At 46.1% G+C, this 21,524-nt stretch overlaps 1 protein-coding gene across 1 annotated transcript in view; it reads left to right on the forward strand.

Annotated features, from left to right (window-relative positions):
• The window catches only part of ANTXR1 (ANTXR cell adhesion molecule 1), a 216,801-nt gene that overhangs the window by 90,858 nt on the left and 104,419 nt on the right, over window positions 1–21,524 (forward strand). Inside the window, exon 13 of the mRNA XM_006119107.4 lies at window positions 14,857–14,952. Within this exon, the coding sequence (XP_006119169.2) occupies window positions 14,857–14,952 (96 nt within the window). The remainder of the gene's footprint in view (window positions 1–14,856; window positions 14,953–21,524) is intronic.

Genomic DNA, 21,524 nt, shown 5'->3' on the forward strand with positions numbered 1-21,524 from the left:
TAAAGCATGGCCAGGAACCAGCCTCTCTCGTAACTTCAGAGCATAGAAAGGTTTTCATGGTTGCTGGGGTCAGCTCATACGTCTATCTCAGCTCCTCTCTCCAGTCAGGGGCTTTTTCATTTACCATGAAACCAGGAGGTCCACCTGTGGTCACCTCACTTTATCTCTTGCATAACACAGAACGTAGGTCTTCTCTGAACTAGAACGGCGCTTTTAGAAAAACCTCCCATCTTGATTAAAAAATTGCCAGTGATAGAGAACCCACCACGACCGTTGGCAAATTGCTCCGATGGTTAATTACCCTCATCGTTAAAAGCATGCCCCGTATTTCCAGTCTGCTTTTATGAAGTTATGGAACGCAGCTGAAACGCCTCCGTCCCCAATGGCTGTTCCGGCAGTGCTCAGTCTTGTTTCAATGTCTGAGAGAAACCTGAGGCTGCTGGGACTGGAGAGATTTGATCTTTTTAAATATTAAACTTGAACCCGATTGTCCAAGGCCAAACCTGTTTCTCTTTTTTTCTTTTCAAGGCTCTGCTAGCTGCAAGCCAAAGCTGAGGTTGGCTGCCGTTTGGCTCGTGATGACAAGCATCCGAGTGTTGGCTTTATTTCAGTAGCAAGGGGAAATTCCTGTGTAAAGCAGGAGGGGTTGTGGACAGACAACTAAGTTCTGCCCCGAAGCTGAGTTGTCGGGGCCTGGGTTTAAGTTAAGGTAGTGTTGACCCAGACTGCATGACCATAGGCAGCGTCCTGGTGTGAGCACATTATTAATGTCCCCGAGATGGTGGGTTGTTCTTACACTTAGTTGTGGGATAAATCGCCAGGAGCTCAGCTGGCTGGAAATGTTAGATGAATTTGTTTGTCTTGGAGGTTTTTTTAAAGTTGCCTTTTCTAAACTTTTACCTTTTCATAAAAGAAGCCATGTTTTTCTTTCATTTGAAAATTTCCTGTCCCTGTATAGAAAGCAGGAGAAACAATCTTCCCCCTCTTACGCATGATTCAAATACCATGCTGCTAGTGCACTACCTGAAGCAAAAGGAAACACAATAACACAGGGACAAAGAAAGACAGCTTGGATGGAACTCAGTGTTGGGGAAAGGTGCCAAATATACGGCCCTGAGACTTCAGTCCTCTGCATAGACAAAGAATAGGGAAAGAAGAGGCAGAGAGGAAAGGAAGGGATGCCCCTGTGGTTTGAGGACTGGACTAGCACTCAGGAAATCTGGGCCCAATCCCAGCTCTGCCACAGGCCCCCTAATCCCTCCATGTCTCATTTTTCCATCTGGAAAATGGGGATATTTATTGTTTGTATTACCACTGCGCTAGGTACTGTACAAATACAGAACAAAAAGATGTTGCCTGCTCTAAAGAGCATCCAGGCTATGCCCTTCCTTTCTCCAATCCTTCGCCTTGACTATTTAGACTGGAAGTTCATAAAATCATAGAATCCTAGGGCTGGAAGAGACCTCAGGAGTCATCAAGTCCAGCCCCCTGCCCAAAGCAGGACCAATCCCAACTAAATCATCCCAGCCAGGGCTTTGTCAAACCGGGGCTTAAAAACCTCTAGGGATGGTGATTCCACCCCCTCCACTGGTAACCCCTTCCAGTGCTTCACCACCCTCTCACTAGGGAAATAGCTTTTCCTCATATCCAACCTAGACCTCCCCCACTGTAACTTGAGACCATTGCTCCTGGTTCTGCCATCTGCCACCACTGAGAACAGCCTCTCTCCATCCTCTTTGGAACCCCCCGTCAGGCTGTTGCAGGCTGCTATCAAATCCCCCCTCACTCTTCTCTTCTGCAGACTAAATAAGCCCAAATCCCTCAGCCTCTTCTTGTAGGTCATGTGCTCCAGCCCCCGAGTCATTTTGGTTGCCCTCTGTTGGGCCCTCTCCAATGCGTCCACATCCTTTCTGTAATCGTAGGCCCAGAACTGGACACAATACTCCAGATGTGGCCTCACCAGTGCCAAAGTTCTTGGGGCAAGGGCTGTTTCTCACCATCTTTTTGTGCAGGGCCTAATACAATGAGACCTTCATCTCCGACAGGATCTGCAGGCACTTCTGTAGTACAAATAATATTTTATAATCAATATCCTCTGTGCTGCCTCTGGCATTTTGTCTTACCAGGGGTGGAAAGGAATTTCCAGCTTTCTTCAGTATTTATGATGAATATATTATTATGTATTTGTTTTGCAGTAGCACCTAGAAGCTCCAGGCTTGGCCCACGACACTTTGTGCCAAGCATTGTACAAACACAGAACGAAAAGCCAGTCCTGGCCCCAACAAGCTTACAATCTAATACTTTGGGAGATAAGACTAGTTTTCTTACATACTAGTATTGTTCATGATCTCAGCTGGCTGTTGCCAGCCTGTTTCCCAGTGTCCTAGAAAGGCACCCGTCTGTCGGGCTGGACTTATTTGTTTTTAGGAGATTCCTTTGTTTTCAGCTACCAAGCCCTTTGTGCTGAGGGAAGCCAAAGTATCCCCGGCTCAATGAAGCCCAAAATGCTTACAGTTTGGATGAAGAGACAGCAGGAAACACTTAGGGATAGCCATTTGTATATTTAAAAGTTTAGTGTATCTTCATAGACAAGAAAAACTGATTTCCTATTCTTGTGAGTCTTAACAATGGCCTCTCTCCTTCATTTAACACTGGGTTTACCCAGGGCCTTTTAACATATCTGCCAGAGAAATATATTGCTATTTCAGACAGAAACTAAGGATCCGTGTAGCCTCCAGCCCTAGAAGTCTGGAACTTGACAGGTGGGATTTATGCTATGGATAGCATCATACTGCTCTACAATCTTCCCCTTTAATCAGAGAGCCCAGACAAGGTGATTAACAATGTGGTTTTCAAAAGTGGCCCAATTCTGCTTCTGGTGAAGTTAATGGGTGTTTGATCATTGACTTTAACGGGAGCCTAGTGAGCCATTGTTGAACACTTTAAAAATCCATCCTTGTGGCCCCACCAACGTAAGGAGAGCACTTCAGTACCTTTCAGGATTATTTCAGCCTCCTTTGTTATGGATTAAAGCTCATTGCCAATTGCGTGCACCTCCCTGCCTTCTCCCCCGCAATTTGACAGCGGCAGTGGTACAAATATGGGCTAGTGCTTCTTTGAATCCCAGCAGCTCAGAGGAACATTAATTTAATGCATGCGAGAAATGCCCTGCAGCTATTTGCACTAGGGTCTTTTGCAGCTTTGTACTTGTCTCACCTAAGGAGAAATGTAAAGTGCATCTTTGCAAGAGGGCAGGATGGCTGAGAAAGTCAGAACAAGAGAACCTTTCTACAGTGGGTTGAGCATTCAGATCTGCCCGAGGTTAGTAACATAAGAGGGTGAGAACAGCTGTACTGGGTTAGACAAGGGTCCATCAGCCCAGAACCCTGTCTTCTGATGGCAGCCAATGCTAGATGTTTCAGAACAGCAGCTTTCAGCCTTTCTAGATGATTGTCCCCATCTCAAAAGTCTGATTTGCCTTGTGCACCCCCAGGTTTTACCTACAAAAGCGCCACAGCGCAATGTTACTGACAAATTGCTTCCTTTCCCTTTTGCCATATAATTATAAAACCAAGCAGTTGGAATATAAATCGTGTACTTACACTTCAGAGTATACTGTAGAGAGCAGTGTAAACAAGTCATTGTATGACATTTCAGTTGGTATTGACTTGGCTAGTGCCTTTTTTGTAGCCTGTTGTAAAACTAGGCTGAGATCTAGATGGACCTCCCCGAAGGGGAGCAACCTTGCTTGAGAACCACTGCTTCAGAGAGAGTGAAGCAACTAGGGCAATTAATGAGTAGTTATTATCTGCCAGTTGTTCTGTGGCTGGCCAGGTCAATCTAGTTCACAGGGGATATCTTCCCACAGCACAGCAGGCAGCCTCATCAGGGAAGTCATGGACTGAATGAGCATGGAAAAATAAGCTCTGCTTTCACTTGGAAAGGGGACCCTTCCAGCTCAGGAGTGAGGCACGTTAGCAAGGGGCAGCTTATACTGTCTCTGTATCTGCTGTTGCTGGTTTCTTCAAAGTTGTTGATCCACCCCACACCTATAAAAGCACACCCCTCCTTACATGGCTTGAGACCCTGGAGCTGTGAACTGCTCTTTGAGAGGGAAATCACAGTGTGAGCTGATGCCTAGCCAGGAATCAAGCACCTTCATAGCAGCCAACAGTTGAGGGCCATATTTCAGAAAGTATATCTTCATTACTGGGGTTTTTTTTTTGTGGGGGGGGGGAATTGCCTACCTACATCCTCAGCCCCCCTTATCTGTCTTATGTCCCAAGTCCATCCATTGAAAGCTTGTGTTGGGTGGGTGAGGTTTGAACCCTTGATCTCTGGCTTCAGAAGCAAGTACCTGATCCACTGGTGGAGCCCACCAACCTCTCTACCTTCAGGGATCTTTTTCCACTTGTTTTTTCAGAAGAGGCTTTTCCAACATTTGGCCCTAAAATGAGGAATACAGGGATGCTGAAAGAATGTGCCCACTTTTTGGAAACTGTTCTGGAAAAGCAGACGCATTCCCTGGACACAGCAGCTTTTTCCAGGATATCTCAGGTATCCCAGAAAAACTCTGCAGTCTAGACATAGCCAGATTCAGTGCAGCCTTGCCGTGGAATTCAAGGCTCCTGGGAACTCTGCCTCATGTACCTGGATGCCTGTGACTCGCTGCACCTGATGCCAACCCAGGGAAGATGGAGGGCCTTGTGGACTGGAGACCTGCCTTTAATGAGGGGGTCACCACACAACAGTGCAGGTGCCACATGTGACCAGTAACAAATTACCTGGGACGTTTGGTGAGTAGTAAGATGTGGTACAGGCTTCAGAAAAGATAAGAACTGCACTTAGATTCTAGCTTTCCCATGGGTGCATCTCCCATTGAAATGATCAGGCAGGGAGAATTGAGCCTCTTAACCTTCACTCAATTTTAACAGTAAATACAGGAGGAAAAAGAACTCTGATTCATCTCTTGGTTCAGATGGATGTTGTAGCCATTTGGAAGACAGAAGAAACTTAAACCATTTTCAAATGTTAAGCACTGATGGGTGGATTTGATCTTTAAACAACCAAAAGAACCCAATAACAAACCCATGGAAGCTGAAAACTGCAGCAGACTGTTGTAAAAACAACAGGCCCCCTTTGCTCCAGGGTTATTTTCTTCCATATGATTCCTTTCTGAATTAATTTTTCAATTCTGACACTGTGCTGTGTTGTAGAAGGAAGGCTTTGCCAATTATCAGTGTGCCCAAGTCTACGGGCCACTCAGGTGCACTGTACTGTTGTATCAATAGAAGCTTTGTGAAACGCAAGCTACATTTAATGGGCATTTTCCCTAGGCCTTGACCTGTATATTATTAGTTGAGGCAGAGCTTTGTGGGGACTAAAGGCCTCAGATTTGTTTTTAAAATAAATTGCTCTTAATTGTTTAACACTACAAATATAATTTGCATTGAACTCTGCTGATATAGGCCACACTTGCTGAAATTGTTCTGCACATAAGGGCGGGTCGACACTAGGAAACTATTTTGAAATAACTAAAAATGATTTAATAACCCCCGAAATAACAAAACTGAAATACCACTACAGGGAAGCCTCAAAATTAGTCCAAGGCAGGCTTCGTTAATGTGGACACACTACCTCGACTTAGGAAGCACTGGGGAGTAATTACTCTGAGGAGCAGTTATTTCAAAATAGCAGCACTCACACTATTTCAAAATAAGAATTTTGAAATAAGCCTTATTCCTCAAGGAAAGCTGGAGTGCAGATTTCGAAATAATGGGTTTGGTAGTGTGGACGTTCTGCTTGTAAGAGGGGTTATTTTGAAATAACTCCATAGTGTAGACCAGGGCTAACAGTGCTAGCCAGATTATTTTATTAGTACCCACAAGTGTGTGAGGTCCTTCACAGAAACCGTCTCATGCCTTGAGGCACTTGCGAGCAAAGGCCCTGATTATTAAAACAAAATGAGAGAGTCATTGATTCTATGATTCTAAGTCAAAATGATTGGGTCTGAAACGTCACCATCTACATTTCTCTTGAAATCGACTCATCACCACAAAATGTGTTAATGTTGAGAAAACTGCATTGTCTTAGTCTGGAAAAATGGAAGACAAAGGATTTAGCCCCTAAATGGCCATCTTGTATCCAGACCAGATGGGAGTCATCAGGAGCCTGATGCCAAGCCCAGTCAGTGTCTGTCTTTCCATTGACTGAGGCCTGTTCTGTAGCTCACGCGGGAAATGTGCTGGTGGGTCTCCAAGGATGCCTACCTAGCAATCAGAGGTGTGACTGCAGCATGCACACACAGACCTGAACTAGCTTCGCTCTAGCTTGCTCTGCTCACATTTGTAGTGAAGCTATGGCAGCGTGTGTGGGTGAATCGCTTGAATTGTCTGAGGCAAATAGGATGACGTTTAATAAGGACAAACGCAAAGTGCTCCACTTAGGAAGGAATGATCTGTTTCACACATACCGAATGGGAAGCAATTGTCTAGGATGGAGCCCTGCAGAAAGGGATCTAGGGGTCATAGTGGACCAAGATAAATATGAGTCAACAGTTGCAAAAAAAGCAAACATAATTCAAGGATGCATTAGAAGGAGTGTTGGGAACAAGACATGAGAAATCATTCTTCCACTCTATTCTGCATTGATTAGGCCTCAATTGGTGTATTGTGTCCAGTTCTGGGCACCACATTTCAAGAAAGATGTGGAGAAATTAGAGAAGAGCAATAAAAGTGATTAAAGGTCTAGAAAACATGAGCTATGAGGGAATACTGAAATAATTTGGTTTTTTTTTAGTTTGGAAAGGAGAAGACTGAGAGGAGATATGATATCAGTTCTTAAGTATTTAAAAGGGTGTTACAAGGAGGAGGGTGATAAATTGTTCTGCTTGGCCTCTGATGATAGGACAAGAAGCAATGGGCTTACACTGCAGCAAGGAAAGTTTAGGTTGGACATTAGGAAAAACTTCCTACCTGTCAGGGTGGTTAAACACTGGAATCAATTGTCTTGGGAGGTTGTGGAATCTTCAGCACTCAAGATATTCCAGAGCAGGTTAGATAGGCATCTATCAGAGATGATCTAGTAGGTACTTTGTCCTTCCGTGAGGGCAGGGGACTGGACTTGATGACCTCTCAAGGTCCCTTCCAGTTCTAGTGTTCTATGATTCTATGGTTGAGTATCCAGTATCTCAGGGTGGGTTAGAAAGCCTGTATAGCCCTGTTATAATACAGTGACTGTTATAGTTCCTTGAGCTAGCTAGGCCAAAGCTAGCTTGGATATGTCTGCGTATGCTACAGTCACACCTGACTGCAGTAGGACACTCCCTCAAATGAGTTCTTACTGAAGAGGTGTTGATCGCCTGAAAATAATCTATGGGACTGATCATCAAAGCCGATAGTCTTCAAAAAGGAAACTGAGCTTTGTCTAGGCTTTTTGTAACAATCTGACCAAATTATACAGCAGAGATGCAATTTCTCATTGAATTCTGTAGGCAGATGTGGGGGAAGAATGGCCTTGTGATTAAGGTACCACCCTGGGACTCTGGATTCCTTTCTTAACTCTTCACCCCAACTTCCTGTGTGCCCTTGGGAAATCTGGCCCTGTTATTGCAAAGCTTAAGCTCATGCTTCATTTGAAGCTTGTGGACAGACTCACTGAAGTAAAAATTAAGCATGTGCAAGTATTTGCAGGATTAGAATATTGTCCTCTTTGACCTCAGTGCCCCCATTTGTCTTATACTGTACTATACTTTTGTACAGCACCTCACACAATGTGGCCTTGATTTCAGCAGGGGTCTGTAGCTCTCCCATAATACAAATAGCAGAAGATGCGCTGAAAGCCTACACAAAGGTTCTCATCTTTTACAATTGGTTGGGTTTTCCTAGAAGACATATCACTTCATAACATAGTTAACTAGATTACATACACTGGGTAAGCCTAGAGCACGTATTTTATGGTCATGTCCTCCACTGAATTGGCAGCCATTCAAGAAAATGCACGTAGAATGTGATAAAAGAAGTGGACTCTAAAAGGAGCGCTTGCAGTGAGTTTTCATTTCCTTTCTATTGGACCAGATTATTTCAGTTATATTAAAAATGAAAGTTAATGCATGTGTGATAAAGGGAATGATAGACATCAGCTGTCACTTCCGTAAGGAAAGCTGTCCCCACTGGAGTCAAACAGAAACAGGGCTTCACAATTACAGCATCCAATTCTGTGGTGAGAAGGAGGATTACCTGTTATCTTCCTTTCCCCTGAACGTTAAGAAAAAAGTAAATTAAACAAATGAGTTTCTCTGTTTCTCCGAGCAAACTGTGCTCACACAAAGCCAAAGGTCAAACTCCCATTGACTTCAATAAGCGTTGGAGTGAAGCCAATGCTAAGCGCTTGAGGAAATCCCCCACGGTGTCTGCACTGCAGTCAGCGGTGTGACTGAAGCACATATGGACATACCTGAACTAGCATGGATCTAGCTAGCTCAAATAACAATAACAGTGAAGCTGCAGCTGCCTGGACCATCCAAGTCCTCCAGGGAGCTTGGGTTTGTACGTGAGCAGCCACCGCCAAGCTATACCCTCACGGGGCCTCCCACTGTTTTCCCAGCATCATACTCCTCTCTGTGAGGTGCTTAGAGATAAGATACAACAATTGAATGTGAAACTGAATTTTTAATCCACTTTTGAAGCCAGATTTGAGTGAGAGGCAGATTCTGGCTCAGGTTCCTTTCCGGTGAGCACACCTGAGCACTGTGGGATTCTTAAAGAGAAGTGCTTAGGTTCTAAGCTCTTTGGGGCAGGCCCCATCAGGGTTTTTTTCTTTGTACAATGCCTAGCACACTGAGGTCCTGGCTTCTGACTGGGGCTGCTAGGCATTACAACAATACAAATAACAAATCGTAATAATGGGTTGGGACCCGTTTTCCTTCTCGTCTGACAGATGGGCACCACCCACTTCAGATGGGCACCACCCACTTCACACCAGTCTGGAGGGCTGGTGCAGAATAGGATTCCAAGATGAAACTCAAATGGGAAAGTTTCCCTTATGGAAAAAACTTCCACCGCGACCATGCATCTCTGGCTCCTGCCATATGGTTTTAACATGTGTGCGCCTTACTGTACAGCACATTCTTTCAAGCACTGATGTTGCTAAGCCAAGAATTCTTGGATTTTATTATGATTTTTTTCAAGGGTGGGGGAGGAAGGAATCTATTAGGAAATGCCTCCAATATGTTTTCTATAAGAGAGCAAATTTATGTTTTACAGTATATGCAAGTGTTTGTTTTTGTTGTCTTTCAGCTGCCAACAACACTTTGCAGCATTTTATGGCTTTGCTGGACTCTTTGGCAGTGAAAATATGGTTTCCTCTCACATCTGCCTTGCTCCTCTACCAACATATTTGTTTCAAAGTTTGGACGTCAGAGTCCTACCATGTAAAGTCTGCAGTTCATTAGAGGCTAATGTTTAAAAAAATATTTGGTATCATAGCAAGACATTTAAAAATAAAAGAATTGGTGCTTCTCAACAATTGTCAAGGAGTGAATGGCAAGCTTTACACGTAGGTTTTTTTATAGATGGCTCAGCAATCTGGATTCAGCCAGCCACTCGGATCGATATAGGGTTAGACAGATAACTGGCAGATCACTCTTACTTTTAATAAGTCAGTGCACAGTATTTGTAGGCTGAGATGATCAGTAAATTGGTAAAAGAAAACATATTTCAAAAGTTGTCGTCACAAACTAGATTTAATCTTTCAAAGTTTGTACAAATTAAAACCAATGTTTTTCAAGATAGCATTTTGGTGGGTGCATCAAATCAAATCCTGCAATTCTCACTGAGACAAGACTGAACAGCAGTAACAGTAATTGTCTGAGTAAGGACATGAAATTTTGGCCTACAAAATCATAGAATCCTAGGGTTGGCAGAAACCTCAGGAGGTCGTTGAGTCCAGCCCCCTGTCCAAAGCAGGACCAACCCAACTCAATCATCCCAGCCAGGGCTTTGTCAAGCTGGGACTTAAACACCTCTAGGGATGGAAAAGCGGCGAGGAGTCCTGTGGCACCTTATAGACTAACTGAAGTGTAGGAGATGACCCTCCCTGGGTAATCCCTTCCAGTACCCTCCTAGCCTATCCAACCTAGACCACCCTCACTGCAACCTGAGACCATTGCTCCTTGTTCTGCCATCTGCCACCACTGAGAACGGCTTCTCTCCATCCTCTTTGGAACCTCCCTTCAGGAAGTTGAAGGCTGCTATCAAATCCCCCCTCACTCTTTTCTTCTGCAGATTAAACAAGCCCAGATCTCTTCGCCTCTCCTCGTAGGTCATGTGCTTTAGCCCCCTCATCGTTTTCACTGCCCTCTCCAATGCGTCCGCATCCTTTCTGTAATGGGGAGCCCAGAACTAGACTCAATATTCCAGATGTAGCCTCACCAGTGCTGAATAAAGGGGAATAATTACTTCCCTAGATCTGCTGGCAATGCCCCTCCGAATGCATCCTAATATACCATTAGCCTTCTTGGCTACAAGGGCACATTGTTCACTCATATTCAGCTTCTCATCCACTGTAATCCCCAGGGCCTTTTCTGCAGAACTACTGTTTAGCCAGTCTGTAACAATACTTGGGATTCTTGCATACCAGGTGCAGGACTCTGCACTTGTCCTTGTTGAACCTCATCAGGTTTCTTTTGGCCCTATCCTCCAATTTGTCTAGGTCACTCTGGACCCTGTCCCTGACCTCCAACGTATCTACTTCTCCCCCTAGCTTAGTGCCATCTGCAAACTTGCTAAGGATGTAATCCATCCCCTCATCCAGGTCATTAATAAAGATGTTGAACAAAATTAGCCCCAGAACTGGTCCTTGGAGCACTCCGCTTGAAACCAACTGCCAACCTGACATCGAGCCGTTGATCACTACCCATTGAGGTCAACAATCTAGCCAGCTTTCTATCCACTTTACAGTCCATTTATTCAATCCAGGCTTCCTTACCTTGCTGGCAAGAATATTGTGGGAGACCGTATCAAAAGCTTTGCTAAAGTCAAGGTATACCACATCCACTGACTTCTGCATGTCGACAGAGCTTTTTACCTCATCATAGAAGGCAATCAGGTTGATTAGGCAGGACTTGCCCTTCATGAATCTATGCGGACTGTTCCTGATCACTTTCCTCCCTTCCAAGTGCTTCAAAATGGATTCCTTGAGAATCCCCACCATGATTTTTCTAGGGACTGAGGTGAGGCTGACTGGTTTGTAGTTCCCTGGATTGTCCTTCTTCCCTTTTTTAAAGATGAGCACGACGTTTGCCTTTTTCCAGTTGTCTGGGATCTCTTCTGATCTCCATGAGTTTTCAAAGATGATGACCGAAGACTCTGCAATGACATCTGTCAACTCCCTCAGCAGCCTCAGATGCATAAAATCTGGTCACATGGATTTGTGTATGTCCAATTTTTCTCAATAGTTCTTAACCTGTTCTTTCTCCACCGGGGGCAGCCCATCTCCTTCCCATGGTGCGTTGCCTAGTGCAGTAGTCTGGGAGCTGACCTTGTCTGTGAGGAATCCTTCCAACTCTGCCAGCCTGATTCATTGCTTTGAGATACAATATAACATCTGGCAGCCTAAGATGCTTAGCACAAAACCAGCTGTGCTAGAGTAATATGGCAGGGTGTTTGCAGGCAATTGGTAAAGAAAAACCATCTAAATATAAATTGTGGTCAAGAGACAATTATAAAAAGATCTGTAATTTTTCTTTGTTTTGTAGCAATCAGATTTTAGACGATTGTTAATGCAAAGATGCTTTTGTGAACTGCAGGCAGCAGAGAAGTTATGGGAGCAAGGATCAAAGAGCACCTAAAGATTTCCCGAGTTTGTTTCTTCCGTGCTTCCATGGCAGCTAATGCAATTGGCAGTGGCTGGGGGTGGGGAGTGCTCACTATGTGGCAGCTCCCTGCGAAAGCACAGGAGGGGAGACTCTGTGCTGTGTCTCTAATGGTGAAGCTCAGAACCCAAAGCCTAGGAGCTGAGGGGGTGGGCCATGGTGGCTGTGTGCCACTTTGGGCCCTTTGGATTCTGTGCTGCTGCAGGGCGTAGAGGGTCCCCAGCTGATTTTATAGAGTTTGGTTTGGGTCCAGTGAAATCTTTGGGAGGCTTCTTCTTTTGCTTGAGCTGCCTCTCCCCATCTCTTTGTGCTTGGGCGACTGGGCAGCCTTGATTCTAGTTTTCTAGCAATTATTTCTGAATTCCAAATGGGTTTGAGAAACCTTCCTGACCTGAATTGTCAGTGGGGGCAGGTCTACACAGCAGGGCAAAACTCGAATTAAGCTACACAACTAGAGCTACGTCAATTGCGTAGCTTACGTTGAAATAGCTAATTAGCTTCTGGCACTGTCTACACAGCAGGAAGTAGAAGGAAGAACACTCTTCCTTTGACTTCCCTTCCTCCTCGTGAAATGAGGGTTACCGGAGTCAGAGTAAGAAATTCTCCAGCTCGACATTATTTCAAAATAATGGCTTCCTGCATAGATGCGCTCTTCGTTATTTCGGAATAACGTTAGCATTGGCTGATGTCCAGTTAGTTATTCCAAAATAAAAATAGTTGTTCTGAACTAGCGCTGCTGTGTAAACGTACCCTGGTTGAGCTCATATGGTTGCCCATCACCTTGGGATCAATGATCAGCCAGCCAATGGATTACAGCTACTTAAATAAACACCTGGATTACCGAGTCTCCAGAACCCCCCAGTGCAACCCAATGGCATGAGAGGCCTCCATTGGAAGTTGCAATCTTGGTCTTTTTAAAAAAAACACTGTCTGGCTTTTAGACCAAAGACAGCACAACTGGACGTCAGCCAACGCAAATTGCCTGCTCACTGGCCCCAAAGCCTGAGGATAGCAGACAGGAGTGGCACAGAAACACAGGCTTATCTCAGGAAGCCAAGAGCTTACCCCTCCAGTTAAAGCTGGAAGCAGCGAGACACATCATGGTCTGTGCGGGTCAGTGCCGGGAGTTGGATGGTGCAGAAGTTCTCAATGAGGGGGAGGGGCAAACAGGGGTTGGGACTCTCCTTTCCTCGCTGCTACATGGGAGAGCGGTGCCGGGTAGGCGGGAGGGGAATCCTGAACGGGAGAGAGAGTTCCAGTGTGGGAAGGGCTGAATACTCACTTTCCTGTGTGTGCGCCATTGTCCTCTGGCTCACTGGTATCGAACTGCCCGGCTCTGTGGCCTACTCCCTGCACTGCTAATAGCTGCTGCACTACGGGTAGGTGCTGAGATACAGGCCTGGCAATGGGGGGCAGAAGGAGCAGTTGTCCTAAGGCCTGGGGAATCAAAGGGGCCCGGGGCTCGCAGCTGCTGCTACTACTGCACCAGAGGCAGCGGCTGGCGCCCCGGGCCCCTTAACTCACCAGCAGAGCACCATGCGGAGTGCTCTGGGCGGCTCCAAGGGCTGTGGGGTGCCCAGCACAGTGCTGAGGACCCTCTCCCCTCTGCTCATTGCCCCATTTCTTCCAGGGCAGGGAGTCAGGCCCCAGCCACACATATTGCCTGGGGGCCCCCATGGCTGGTGAACACTGTCTAGGCCCCTATACTGACTAGAAGAGTTAATGCGCTTCACCTTTTGGAGTAGGAGGGTCTGAGTTCTGTTCCTGGTCCTGCCAATCAATTCCCAGGAGCCATGGGATAACTGCAGAGTGCCATGTGGCTACCGATGGTTTACTGGGTATTTTGAGCTCTTCTGAGTCAGAACAGACTTTCCTCTCAAATAAGCCACCGTGATAACTCATCGAGACAGGATCTAAACCAGCCGGGGGCCTGGGAGGCTCTTCATAATGGTGGTCGGACGCCTCCCACTGCTACGGTTAAATCTGGTTACCGTCCGGCTGCTGTTCCTAGGCCTGTGAGGCATGAGCCAGTGGCCTCAATCCATTGTAAAATAGGCAGGTGCCACATCAGTAAACTAGCTCTGATTGGTTCCCCTAGCTGTCACTCTCAGCTCAGAGGGCAAGAACCCCTTTCTCACCCCCAGGGTGAGATCCTTCTGCACAGCTACAACAGGGTTGCCAGATGATTGAAACAAAAATACTGAACCTCCCCCCTTCCCTCCCGCCAAAAAAATTCTGTTGAAGGGGGGGGAGGCCAAAGTTGTTGAGCAAAAAAAAACAAAAAAGGACTACAAGTAAGCCAAAAAAAATTAAAATAACACAGCATTAAAACAGCATGTCCCCTTTAAGAGTGAGTGCAGGGATAGGAACAGGGGAGCGGCTGAGCACTAAGACCAGGGGGAGCATTGCTTACTCTAGGTCTTTTGGCTGGCAGCCATTTTGTGCTGGCAGCCTTGTGAACCAGGTAAGCATGGGGGCTGGGGTCGGGGGGCCGGGAGTGTTGGGGGCCAGGTTGCGGTTCGGGGGGGAGGCCAGGCGCTGAGTGTTTGAAGGGTTGCCAGGTGCCCGGCATTTTCCCCTCCTGGCTGGGGAAAAATTCAGAAAAAAATGGACATCTCAGGTGTCCGGTATTCTCTGAATTTTTTACTGGACTGGAGCCGAAAATACCGGACTGTCTGGGTGAATATCGGTCACCTGGCAACCCTACAGCTACCGCCAGGCTTTGAAGGATCCACTGTCACTAGCACTGGAGTGATTGAGAGACGATGTGGGGAGAGGGAGGAGGGAAGGTGCCAGGAGAGGGCTGCGGGGCTTGGGGATTTATGCCTTGAAAGTAAAGGTACTCGGAGAGCGCAAGGGCCTCTCTCGGTAACTGAGCCTGGCACTCCCTTCGGAGAGCAGGATGCTCTGGGAGTGCTGGGGAGGAGGGAGTTTGTATTTAGCTCCTGCTGTGGCTCACGTTCTCTTTGCCTCTCCCCTTGCAGTCTGATGGGACCATCCTGGCCATCGCCCTGCTGATCCTGTTCCTTCTCCTCATGCTGGCTCTGCTCTGGTGGTTCTGGCCTCTCTGCTGCACAGTGGTGAGTCCCCACATCCACCCCACTCTGTCTGCATGGTAGCCGTGATCATGCTGTCCCCTCTGTGTGGAAAGGAGTGCACGGCCCACTGAAAGCATCGCTCACTTGGGGCTGGGGGGCCATGCCAGTTACAATGGATGGGCTGCAGAGAGTCCTAGAAGTTGGAGATGGGAAAAGGCCTGTTCATTCCTGCAGTCAATGTATTACTCCCTACAGCACATTGTTTAGGCGGTGGTGCAACTGCAGCACTGCAAGCCAAGGGCAGAAAGTTTGCCTGTCGACTTAATTCAGCGACGGGCAGCCTAGGCTAGTGAGTGGCACAGGATGGCCTCCTTCATCTCCAGGAGCCGCAAGACGGTCTCCCAGGACAGGACAGTTTTGCTCATTGCACTTGTGTGCCTATAATCTGCAAGGTGCCGATTAAACCGTAGCAGTGCTCTGATTGGCTGCGGAGGGAGCACACGGCTCTTACAGTCAGTGCCGTGTGCAATCAGCCCTCCCTCACTCCACATGCCTTTGGTTTACATGCACATCACTTCAGTCATGCCACAAGAAAAAAATTATGTGTATGGAAATGAGCAGAATCTGGCAACCCTACACGTGGGCAACGGTAACAAAATGTCTCGTGGGCCACACATAGAACTCTGATGGGCTGCTTGTGACCCTCAGGCCACAGGCTGCCCACCACTGACTTAAATCCTCCAGTTCCCAGGAGTGGCAGTAGCTATGTTGTCAGGAGACTCTCCCACTGACATACCACACCAGCACTTGGGTCGGTGTAACTTACATCGCTCCGGGTGGCTTATTCACACTTCTGAGCGAGGAATGTGAAGCTGCTCTAAGTGGTGTGGCTACAGAGTCTTACTGTTTTGGTCTCAGTCATTCACATGCACAGAGGTTTGGTTTGATTGTACAAAGCTGTTTTGTTTTCAGTAAATTCAGAAGAGAAATAATGCTGCAATTTGACTTCATCCACAAAGAGGTGAATGAAACGAGGCAATATTGTATAGTGGGTAAAGCGCAGGCTTGGGCATCAAAAGATGTGGTATCTTTTAGTGACTCTGCCTCTCATTAACCATATGATCTCAGGCATAGAATCATAGAATCATAGGACTGGAAGGGACCTTGAGAGGTCATCGAGTCCAGCCCCCCGCCCTCAAGGCAGGACCAAGCTCCGTCTACACCATCCCGGACAGATGTCTACCTAACCTGTTCTTAAATATCTCCAGAGAGGGAGATTCCACCACCTCCCTTGACAATTTATTCCAATATTTGACCACCCTGACAGTTAGGAATTTTTTCCTAATGTCCAATCTAAACCTCCCTTGCTGCACTTTAAGCCCATTACTCCTTGTCCTGTCCTCAGAAACCAAGAGGAACAAATTTTCTCCTTCCTCCTTGTGACACCCTTTTAGATATTTGAAAACCGCTATCATGTCCCCCCTTAATCTTCTTTTTTCCAAACTAAGCATGTCACATTACTGTCTCGTGCCTCAGTTTCCCCATCTATAACAGTGAGATAATGCTAATTATCCAACTGGAAAGCACTTTGAAATACTTTGATGAAAGTTACTATATAAATATGTTTGTGATTATTATTATATTGAGCGATGGTTTCTATTCTGGTCATTTCACAAAATGTTTTGCAGAGTTCAGTAGTGCAGCCACAGGGTAAAGAAAATAATATGTTGTGTTAAATTAACAGGAAAAAGGCAAGAAAGGAAAGAAAAGGGAACAGAAACAGACTGGGAGTTCTACTCCCAGATCTGCCAATGAGTTGCTGTCTCATCTTGGGGAATCAGAAAATCTCTTCTGCCTCTGTTCCCTCTCTCCCTTTTCTATTTCCTATTTCGAACCGTGGTGTCCAACTAGTTCTGAAGCAGTAGCCATTATATTGCCTACTGTTATAGTGAATTAGCCACACTCATCTGGCCAAATAGCCACATGTGGCTACTGGCTAGCATGTTGTACACCATGGATTTAGAACATAGTCCCTGTCATGACAGCTTATCTGACATGTGTTTTATATAGAGTCTAGCACAGTGAGGCCCTGCACTTGGTTTGAGGCCTGAATGCACTAATCTAACATAACTATATAGCAGTAATTAGTGATGCTCACATACAGCTTTGGAGTCTGGGTTTGGTGTAGGTATTTTGGATGCTTATTTTAAGCTTTTCCAAGCTGGCTTAATTTTTTGGATCAATATAATTATTATTTATCATTTAAATCATGCAGTCAGTGCTGTAAATGTACCCATCATGTTACAAAATGTAAGGCCTGACACTGAGAGCTGCAGAGCCAATGGGAGCTGAAAGCTTTTAGGAATAAATCCTTGGGGTGAGAGGCATTCCTCAGACCAGCAACAGACTTTTGCAAGAACAGACTAATGAGACTTCTGGTGCTTGTTCTGCTTCTGGCTGGAAATACCAGGAGTAACAACACATCTCAGCTTGGCACCTCTGAACTCAAATGAAACCCAGAACAGGAAAAAATATTGATTTGAACTTCTCAGAACAGTGAGAGGTTCGTTTCTAAAAGTGGCCGAAGGAGAAGCAGCATGAGAGGTTCTTTGTTGGTGTGGCCCCATTGAAGTCCATAGAAAATTCAGACTAAGATGTTTTCAACTGAGACTTGAAACAAGCTGGAGAATTGAAGAGACTGGGAACAGGGGGCAGGATGCACAAGAGGGCTCTTCCCAACTTCAAATGCTGCGTAGGGGATGGCCCTTGCTCAACAATAGGGACATTCTGTAACGGGACAGAGTGAGTAGGGATGTGTGCACAGAGAGGCAGGATCTGGAGCAAATGAAACCTGGAGTTTTAAAAAGAAGGGGGGTCATTTTGACTTGGGCCCCAATCAGAGAGCTGATGGAATAGTGTGAATGCAGTGGTGAGTAATGGTGCTTCTTTAAGGATGAGAAATACAGTCCAGCTGATCAGAGGGGGCTATATCAAAGATAGCAGGAAAACAGAGATTAAATACACATTAAACTTAAAGCTTGACATATCCCAGATATACCATCATGCGGGTAAAGCTTTCAACTTGGATCAAGCTTCCTCCATCATCTCCCACCTACCTAGATATCAAACTGCTCAGCTGCCTCCTCCCCCAGAGTGAGGATTAAAATGTTGATATTTCCAGTATAGAACACGTCCTGATTTGCTTGGAAGATTTTGCCACAGGAGTTTGTACAATACCTCATCCTCTCTCTAGGGCAACTCCAGGCACTAGTGATATAGTTGGGCAAATAGTACCCAAGATCATTCACTGCTTACCAAAGGACTCAGTAAAATTAAAGGTGAATAACAGCAGACTATCTTTCTTCGCTGGTTTTTCTGGGAAGGGACCAACCCTGCTCATCTTCCTGTTCCATTGGTTCACTGAGAAATCTGGAGCCCTCCAGGGCATGAAGAGAAAGCGCAGCAAAGATGCTGGCATGGCCAACAGACACAGAAGGCAGACAAGCAGTAGCTTTGATAATCCTTCAAACTGCAAAGTGAGACACTGCTATGGACTCCAGCCCAGTGATAATTTAGTGTGCATCCGGGGCAGTGAGGGGGAAGATTTTTATTACCAGGATTAAATGAGTCACAAGCTCATTTCTAAACATTTAACTTCGTCTTGGCATATTTTTTAATTAAACAGGAATGATCCAGGCAATAGATGAAGCGAAATTCATCCCTGGAGTAAGTCCATTGAAATCCAGGGACTTGTTCCAGGGATTCATCTGGCCCAGTGTCTCCTTTGGCATCCACCCATATAAAACCAACACTGTTTCTAAATGTGTCCATGTGCATGGGTCTCCAAAGGATTCTGGGATGAAATCTGAAACTCATCAGGCTTTACAGTAGATGCAAAGGTCACTCAGGGCATCAGAACAGTAAATAGGTCAGGGGGTTACAGTATAGGCATCCGTGGGAGTTATGGGGCAGGAAGGCTTAGGGAGAGGGACTAGCATAGGACAGGGTTTCAGATGGTACAGGAGCAGGTTCAGAGATGAGTGAAACTAACCCCGAGTGCTCTGCTGAATCGACATTTCTATCTATGTGCACCTTAAGAGAAGGATGGAAGATGAAATGCCAACTACAGCAGAATGACCCTACGGGTCATGTCTCCAAAGGCGAGTATATCTGGAAAACACCATGAATGAAATTCTGGCTGAATGGAAATCAGTGAGAATTTTGTCATTTAAACAAGTGGGACCAGAATTCCACCCAGCATTTGCACAGGCAAAGTGTATAAATGAAAGTGCAAAGGGACAGCTAAGTGCATTGTGTGTGCAATGGTTGTTTGTGCACACGAGAGTGAGACCCACCTCTGTGCAGAAGGCCAGCTTAGGCTTTACCAAGATACATTAAGTAAATACTAGCCAGGAACATGCACGGGGCATATCGAAAGTATCAAGAGACACTTTTCCCAGACTGCTGGTAGAGCTATTGAAGTGGCTGGGCTCCAGGGCCCTGTTAATTTGCCCAGGACCCTTTGCCTCCTCTCACTTGTTTAAATGACAAAATTCTCACTGATTTCCATTCAGCCAGAATTTCATTCATGGTGTTTTCCAGATATACTCGCCTTTGGAGGCATGACCCGTAGGGTCATTCTGCTGTAGTTGGCATTTCATCTTCCATCCTTCTCTTAATGTGCACATAGATAGAAATGTCGATTCAGCAGAGCACTTGGGGTTAGTTTCACTCATCTCTGAACCTGCTCCTGTACCATCTGAAACCCTGTCCTATGCTAGTCCCTCTCCCTAAGCCTTCCTGCCCCATAACTCCCACAGATGCCTATACTGTAACCCCCTGACCTATTTACTGTTCTGATGCCCTGAGTGACCTTTGCATCTACTATAAAGCCTGCCTACACCTTGAAATATGGAGGTTGAAGAGAGTCTGAGCATAAGAGAGGCAGATTTACATCACCTGACACACAACTTCCAAGGCTACGAGCTGCGGGTGTGATTCCCACCTCACGCAAGGCCATACTCTAGCTCTGATTTTGCTAAGCACAGTTGTGTAGCAGAAGGAGCAAGAAGCAGCAGCAAGGGCTGTGCCGAGTACAGATATGCCAGGACACTCTGGATACATACTCAGGGCAGCTAGCCAGTGCCACTTCCTGTGGCCACACTACTCTTTTTAGCATGTTTGCCCAATGAGACCTGATGAAAGTTTGTCTACATGGGCTGGGAATTGCATACCTGACTCCTAGTGTAGACATAGCCAGGATCAGATCCCACTCTCAGGGTATGTCTACACCACAGAGAAGATTGACCCTCTGGAGGTCGATCTTCTAGCATTTGATGTAGCGCGGGGGTCGTGAACCTTTTTAACCACAAGGTCACTTTTTCAATTTAAGTGCAATGTAAGATCTATCTCAAACCCAAATACCCTTGCCCGGCTTCCTTCTCCCCTTCTCCGAGGCCTCCCCCTGCTCATTCTGTTGCCCTTCCTCCCCGAATCTCATTCACTTTCACCAGTCTGAGGTAGGGGTGCAGGCTCTAGTCTTGGGCGTGTGGCAAATGCCCTCTCCTGTAGGCCAGTGTTTCTCAACCTTTTTTTTTTTTATAAAATACAGGCAGTCCCCAGGTTACGTACAAGATAGGGACTGTAGGTTTGTTCTTAAGTTGAATTTGTATGTAAGTCGGAACTGGTACATATTGTAGGGGAAACTCTAGCCAAACATTTCTCCAGAGCTCAGTTTTATTCTCCCACACCTCACTTCCCTCAGTCCTTTATTCTCAAGCTGAGGTGTCTGCTGAGAAAAGCCGCTCCGCGTCTTCCTGGTCTGCTGTGGGGGGGTGCTAGCTTCGCGTCTCCCTGGTCTGCTGGGGGAAAGCAGCTAGTGCGGGGTTGCCTCACCCCATTTGTAAGTAGGGATCCGATGTAAGTCGGATCCATGTAACCCGGGGACTGCCTGTACCTCTTTAAAATATATATATATATAAGTACTCTCAGTACCTACAGTTTTCACACACAATTTTTTTTTTTTTACTGTTGCAACACATTTGTTTAAACAACTTAATTGTAGCTGGGTGGGTGACGAAATAATAAAATACTGTAAATCTTACTGGTAAAACAAAAATTCAGTTTTTTCCAAATTTCAGTTGTGTTGATGTACACCAGACTTCTCTTGAGTGCCCCAAGGGTACTTGTACCACTGGTTGAGAAGCATTGCCCTAGGGAGGTCCCTTATCCTGCCCCCCATCCTGTGCTTTCCAGGTGAATGCCCTATCCCTTAGGGCACCCCACCTCCAGTGGGTTCTGTATCTGCTGTCTGGTTGATCCTGGGGGGGGGTGGGGCTTGGGCTGCTTGGGGGAGCTCCAACCCACAATCCTGTCCTCCTCAAACAGGTGCTATATAGACTCATAGACTTTAAGGTCAGAAGGGACCGTTATGATCATCTAGACTGACCCCCTGCACAGAGCAGGCCACAGAATCTCACCCACCCCTCCTAGAATAATCCTCTCACCTATATCTCAGATATTGAAGCTTTCAAATACTTTGAAGACCCCAAGATGCAGAGAATCCTCCAGCTGTGATCTGTACCCCATGCTACAGAGGAAGGCGAAAAACCTCC

The sequence above is a fragment of the Pelodiscus sinensis genome, chromosome 28 (assembly GCF_049634645.1).
Source record: "Pelodiscus sinensis isolate JC-2024 chromosome 28, ASM4963464v1, whole genome shotgun sequence".
Lineage (NCBI taxonomy): Eukaryota > Metazoa > Chordata > Testudines > Trionychidae > Pelodiscus > Pelodiscus sinensis.